Genomic DNA, 6,726 nt, shown 5'->3' with positions numbered 1-6,726 from the left:
GCTCTTTGCGTGGTCCTTGCTCTCAAACATCTTTGTCAGTCTCCGACTCTCTGCCCCATATGTCAGCATTGGCAAAATGCACTGATTGCACATCTTACTTTTCAATGATAATGGCAAGCTTCCAGTCAGGAGCTGGCAATGTCTGCCGTATGCGATCCAACTAATTTTTATTCTTCTGTGAATTTCCTTCTCATAATCAGGGTTACCTGTGATTAATTGACCTAGGTAAGCGTGCTCCTTCACAGTCTCTAACTGGTGATCCTGATCTCTTGTTCCTTTGCCCGGCTATTTATCATTATTTTTATCTTCTGAATATTAATATTCAACCCCACTCTTACACTCTCTCTGTTAAGGTCTCCAATGATTTGTTGTAACTCGTCTGCATTGTTGTTGAATAGAACAATGTCATCGGCAAACCGAAGGTTGCTGAGATATTCGCCGTCGATCTTTACTCCTAAGCCTTCCCAGCTTAATAGCTTGAATTCTTCTAAGCAAGCAGTGAATAGCTTTGGAGAAATTGCGTCTCCCTGTCTGACCCCTTTCTCTATAGGTATCTCCCTGCTTTTCTTGTGCAGAATTAAGGTAGCTGTAGAACCTCTGTAGATATTCTTACGTGAAAGACGAGTCAGTAAGACGAGAAACTATTTATAGGTTATATTTACAACAACGCTTGCAGCGCTGACCGGTTAGATTCACAGCGCGAGAGCAGTTCGTTCTTCCTCCTCTTTTCTGGAGTGATGGCACCCACGCGCCTCGTTCAAACAAATACCACACGCATGTAGCAATATTACTCCGCCAGTTAATCACAGAAGCAAACAAAATCATCGTCATGCGGCCTTATCAAAATGGCGTCGTGCTTGATAGCTCCGGATCGTCCGCTGTTCTTGAAGAGTTTTTCCATCGGCGGAACCAATGAGGTATGCAACAGACATGGACAAAGTGTACGGAGTCTGAGTATATTTCACTCTTCAAAAGTCTGCGGTACAGTTCTTTTCACTGCTGAGCCGGTTTACTCATGAAACTTCACTGCCAACTGAAGTGAAGCTTGACAATAAATAGTTGCAGCGAAGCAAGCTTCATTTCAGTTCAATAAAGAATTAGGCTTTCGTCATTCCACTGTAATAGGCGAGGGAAAACGTGTAAAATTAAGCGCTAATAATTTTACTTTTTTGTGGTTACCGCCTTATTTGGGTAACAGGAAAAGCTTAAAGTACGGATTATTTGCAGCCTCGTGGAGGAACAGTGGCTGGTTGTAATGAGGGCGTGGGCGAGGCTACACTGTAGACTTAAGTTGTCTCCGACTATAGTAGCATTTTTTGTATTAGCTCTTGAAGAATTACAGCGAAATATATATTTGCGGAACAATCACAATTCTTTTGGATTCCTCGTTTACTGCTCCAAGTGCGAAAACGACTCGTGTTGTTATTTGGGAAGTTGCGTACCGCTGTGTGGCCGCCAGTCCCATACAACCGCGTAGAGCGCAGGATACTGCGATTGTAGACGTACTGCGCCAACCGCGAAAGGTTAGAAAAACACCCACATAAGCACACTAGAGAAGTGGCTACGTGAGGCGGCTCGACCGATAACTGTAGAAGCGTCATTCAAAACACGTAATTGTTCTTCGCTTCCCACGGCGTTTTCTCTACTTCCTTTTAAAATAAAAAGATGTTGATCCATAAATATTTTCATAAGCAACGGTTATATTTGTTAGATTTGTTGTTAAATTCGCTTTTCCTTGCAGTTTGGTTGTTGCCTTGGCTTTCTCCCTTAGTAGATCGCTTGATTTCTCAAATCCTTGCGATTTTTGTTTCCAGTTGCCAATTTTGCACGAAAAGTGCTATACAATTAGGGAAAAACCAGACGAGGTAACGGGCGACAGTCATCTTGATTATGGGTTTGAAGGTTATTGCAGGTTTTCGTGATGGACGCTGTTTCACATTATTTTATTTCCCACCTTATCTAACCAATATCACGTGTATATGATTTCGGGCATCTGCCAGCGTCGCGACGAGCTGTCATTCAAGGAAATAATGAAGCAAAAGGACAAGTTAAACGCAATTGGCGTTTTCTCCGCCCGCAACTCGTTCCACGAGAGTACAGACCAGCTGACTAACAGCCGCATCCCTTTCCTGGTCCCAGGATGAGCCTAAACAAAGAAGGTTGAACTAACAAAAGCAACAGCTATGCGCGTGACAGTTGAATGAATGGTGACAAATGAACGCATTTCGAGTTAATCTCGCGGGCGCCGAATCTATGAGAAAACTGGCCTTCACATCCCAAGAGATGCTGATAACTACCGCCATCCAAAAGGAGTGAAAAAGGCAGCATGATGCTGACCGATGAATAGCTGCCAAGTCTCAACATTGATCTGGCAGCGCTTTAGGAATGTGTGAGGAGTGGTGGCATGGGTGGGAAGGGGGGGGGGGGGGGGGGGTATGCCATCTGATTTCGGGGGGGGCCCGGGCCCCCCCGGGCCCCCCCCTGGGTACGTGCCTGGGGAGGGGTACCACAATTTTGATCCGCATGCGGCGCTCTCAACGCCGGCGCAGCAGCGCCGCTCTCGGTGCCGTTCTTGTCTATTACCGCAGACACTATGGCAGACATCTGCACGTAGGTCGTGGACATCTGTACGGAACACGGAGGAAGGAAACTAGGAGAGGCCCTACCCCCTCCGCGCGCTAGGAGAAAAGTGTGGCGGAAATGACGTAGTAGGTTCTCATTTTTTTGCTGCTTTCTTATTTTTTTGCTGCATGGCCCCGCCTTTTGGGCCACAATGGCGGCGTTGTTCTGATTTTTTGAGCGCTCACACGTGTTGCTCTGGTAGGTTTCGTGCCGTGACAAAGGCGCTGTGTGGGCGGGTTTGCGTTAGTCACCGTGTCTTGTTGCGCTGTGTTACCTGCACCGTGCTCTGCCGGATGTTGCGCGAGCGCGCGCGCTCCGCGCGCGATACCACGCGCAGCGCGGCGTGGTTTCGCGAAAGATGTAAACAAGAGAGGAGGGTGGCACAAAAGGCGGAGCATCGCCATGAGCAACGCCAACTTCCGGCTTCACTTTTGCTTCACAAAGAGTGACGTCAGGGCCTCTCCTTAGTTTCCTTCCTCCGTGGTACGGAACAACGGCGGTGGCCGTGTCTGAAGCTGGCGGGCGACGAACGCGGGCTTGACCAGGGACGCGCGTGTCATTATCGCTGAAACGCCGGTTATCTTGTCTGGTCATTCCAAAAGCGTCACGTTGGCGTGGCTATTGTTGTATGATGCGCTGAACAGGGTTAGCAAAGGATTCAGACTCGAGCTGAGCTCGCTCACGATGTAGCGCAATTTCAACGGCACGGTCGGAAGTCAATGCGTCTCCTTCCAATAACAACCGCGAACGTAACTGCGGAGATGCAACGCCGGTGATGAACTGCTCGCACACGTTTTCGTTTGCGTGCTCGCCGAAATTGCAAGAGGAGCCAGTTCTCGAAGCGCGAGGGTGAAGTCGGAGATGGACTCGCACACATGTGACAAACTTCCTTATATATAAAAAAAAAATCTAGTATACACTGTACCCTTGCGCCATTAAACACCATGCATTCAATTGCAGCCGCCTTTTTCTCGATCGATCCACATACGCAAAGATCGATGACCGCGGTTTACGAGGAGAGGTACCCGTTCCTTGCCCATCCTTAACTTGTCGGTCATCGATGGTTGAGGAGGCAAAATGTCCGATAGCCGCAATTAGACAGACAAAAGAGTGAAGCAGGAGGATAATCATGTAGCATAATGACCTTGTGATAGCGAAAAAAAAGACAAAAAAGAAGGATGCTGACTTGTGCATTTGTGTAACAGACTATCAGCCCAGGTTCATCTGCTGAATGCTAGTCTTCGCGTGCGTTTGCATCTTGATTGTCAATAACTGCTGTCATAAGAAAGCGCTGTTTTACCACAATAAAGACCGGTGCAAATCGGGCATACGCCTGTGTTTGCAACCTTCTCGTCCTCTTCTTTTCAGTTTCGGATTCTGTTTTGCGCCTAACTGCTGGGGCGCCTAGCGGACAGAAATAGCGGAGAAGCAAGCCTAGGAAGAGAGCGGAATATTTTGAGATTGTTCGCGTTTTCATGACAGAACGAGCAAGTAGTAGTGAGCGATTGGCGCTGCTTGAGGTACATTTTGCGCTCGACGAGCTCACTTCGCAGTTGGAATAAAATGGATGCTTCGCTATCGCGTCTCCAATGACTCTTTCTTGAATAGCGCGGCAGTGGTCGTCCATGTTTTCTGTTCTGTTGCTGGCCACTGCGCACGGCGACATGGTAGGCCGCACCTGAAGATGTTATGCTGCGGTCCGTGGTTGACACAAACGGTACTTGCGTGAAATGAAATTGAGGCACACAGCAGAGCTATTATGACTATTAAAGTCTTCTTGGAAGCGACGCCACTGGTGGTGGATTTGGAGTTTCCCGAAGGCATAGAACCAGGTAAGGAAATGGCGTAAGCCTAACCGCTCATTTCGTCGGAAGCGAAGAAAAAGATTGTCCAATCCAACTTGTTCGAGTAATATTTTAGCGCTACACTCGCGTAGCGTACGAGGCCTGAAGAAAAAGTGCGACAATTTTGAAGAATAATATGCGTGTGCAGTGCTGAACGTAGCGCCATAAACGTAGTGTTTTGTTATTTACTGAGCGTTCGCCGGCCTTGAGTAGACTTGGCAGTCTTCGCATTAAAGTTACCGTGTCGGCTGCTACTGTATTTGGCGCTTTTGGATTACAATCGACGTATTTTGTTGCAACGTATAATGTTCCAGAGTGGTAGCGTTGGTTACGGCGTACGCATTGGGGCGTGTCGCGCAGGGATGTGAGCTTGTTAAGGTTCTGCGAGAACGTGACAGGGATAACAAGCGAAGCGCGATGTTTCAAATACGGAAACAGCAACACCTTATCCTAGACATGTTAACAACTTTCAAGTAAGGTTGACTGCCATGACGCCGGTCCACACTTCTGCGGCGAAATGAAATAAACAGGATGTGAGCAGCTAGCCACGCGATCGAAGGTGCGCCGTGTGACGTCCTTGTCTTGGTCTGACGGATCACTTTCGATCGAGTCGGATCGGTGTCGAATCTGTCGACCGCGATTTGTTCCCCTCCGATGCTTGCGCAAAGAGCCGATCGCGGTCGAGAAATTCGATCTAGATCAGGCTAGATCGAAAGTGCCCCTTGTGACTATGATAAATACACGTTTGATCGAAACCTTCGCTGAATGAATAAATGGTTTTTCTTGTATCCGTAGGTGGTTGTCTGACTGTCATCTTAACATCGCCGGGGCAGGTAACAGTAATCACCCTGATCACTCAATCTTTCCTTATGTATTAAATTGTTAATTAATGGTGATACCATTGTGCTTTGATTGTGCTCCCTGCAGAAACTGGTCGGCGAAGAGAAATCTGGAATTCAGTTCAGCCACGTGAACAGTAAGCATTGATAATTACATTTCGAGCGTTAATAGGCCACAGTCAGTGCATGCCAAGCAGCACTGACTCTCACGTGTGACATTTGACTTGTGAAAAATTATAGAGCCATTCTCGCACCGTTTAGGCCTGCTGGAGAAAGGAGAGGAGATATGTTGCAGACACCTTATGGCCAGCACCTTTTTCGTTTGTCCGCGTGCTTTTATGTGAGAAGCTGCAGCATAAGCTTATCTCAAATGTCAGCTTGTGCTTCACACACCCAACAAGACCTGCGCAAGCAGCGGTGGATATTGCCAAACATGCACACCACTGCAGTTGCTTGCCTCTAGGTTTTAGCAGTGGAGCGGAATCTTTCATTTGTTTCTTCTAAAAAATATTGATGCTGCCATTTTACTAATTACGTGGGCACTCCTTATGAGGCTTGAATCACCACAGATCAAACATGATGTCCATATTGAGAACTGTTGCACACTCAAGTGTACACTTGAGTGTCGACCCTTCCCAGTCCCCTCCCGGGCAGTCGACCCTTCCCGTATCTGTCGCATTTCAAGTACACTTTCAGAGTGTGTATTGAAGGTGCCCATGGGAAGGGTACTACGCAGTTTTCTCTTCAAACTGCCCAACTGTAGTTCGTAATACTGAGTAGTGAATTTTATTGCACACGGTGCAGCCAACTAATAAACACTGCCTATATGTTGATTTTATTAGCAATATTCAGTTACTTTAGCATCATGAACTTTCGCAGCAGAGGCGGACAAGCTAATGCAAACAGCGAACCTGAATATCCCCTTTGGGTACTAATTAATTCTGTCCATTGAAAATTAAGTTTCGTCACATTTCTTGCAACAATCATAAAAAGTGCACAGCTGCCCAATGAGTGAGGTTTGTCAAAGTATTTAGATTGTGGATTTGATGCGAGAACTCTATCAAGAACATCAGATGTGAGAACACAGACTATACATGTCTTGAATATTAAAAAAAGCATTCATCCAGCAACTTAATTGACAAATATATATATGCCTGATGTAAACAATTTTGAAAAACAATGAAAGATGCGAACCAGCCACCTGACAGCATATTGAAACCTGGAGCAAACATCCAACTGTCTACCTTCCAACTCGTTTTATTAAGCACTTTGCAGATCGAGTTTGAAATTTGCAAATTGAGTTCAATCTTAATTGTTTCTAGATGCATGTGATACATTCTAAGTAGCATTAGTTGTATCAGTGGTTTCGCTTTCGATACACTATCTTGATGTGCACAATGCACAGACAGTGCGTGAAGCGA

The 6,726-nt window shown here is 46.5% G+C and overlaps 1 protein-coding gene across 3 annotated transcripts in view; it reads left to right on the top strand.

Annotated features, from left to right (window-relative positions):
- Positions 1-4,100: 4,100 nt before the first annotated feature.
- Positions 4,101-6,726, top strand: part of LOC135918430 (zinc finger protein 791-like) — a 153,887-nt gene continuing 151,261 nt past the window's right edge. The window contains exons 1-3 of one of the 3 annotated variants that reach the window (XM_065452071.2): positions 4,101-4,454; positions 5,262-5,299; positions 5,394-5,442. In XM_065452071.2, the coding sequence (XP_065308143.2) occupies positions 4,382-4,454; positions 5,262-5,299; positions 5,394-5,442 (160 nt within the window). In that variant the 5' untranslated portion in view covers positions 4,101-4,381. Of the gene's footprint in view, positions 4,455-4,812; positions 5,026-5,261; positions 5,300-5,393; positions 5,443-6,726 lie in introns of those variants that run through there. The other 2 variants (XM_065452072.2, XM_065452073.2) reach the window with 2 other exon arrangements.

This window comes from Dermacentor albipictus, chromosome 2, assembly GCF_038994185.2.
Source record: "Dermacentor albipictus isolate Rhodes 1998 colony chromosome 2, USDA_Dalb.pri_finalv2, whole genome shotgun sequence".
Classification (NCBI taxonomy): Eukaryota; Metazoa; Arthropoda; class Arachnida; order Ixodida; family Ixodidae; genus Dermacentor; species Dermacentor albipictus.
This window is presented reverse-complemented; position numbering and strand designations above follow the sequence as displayed.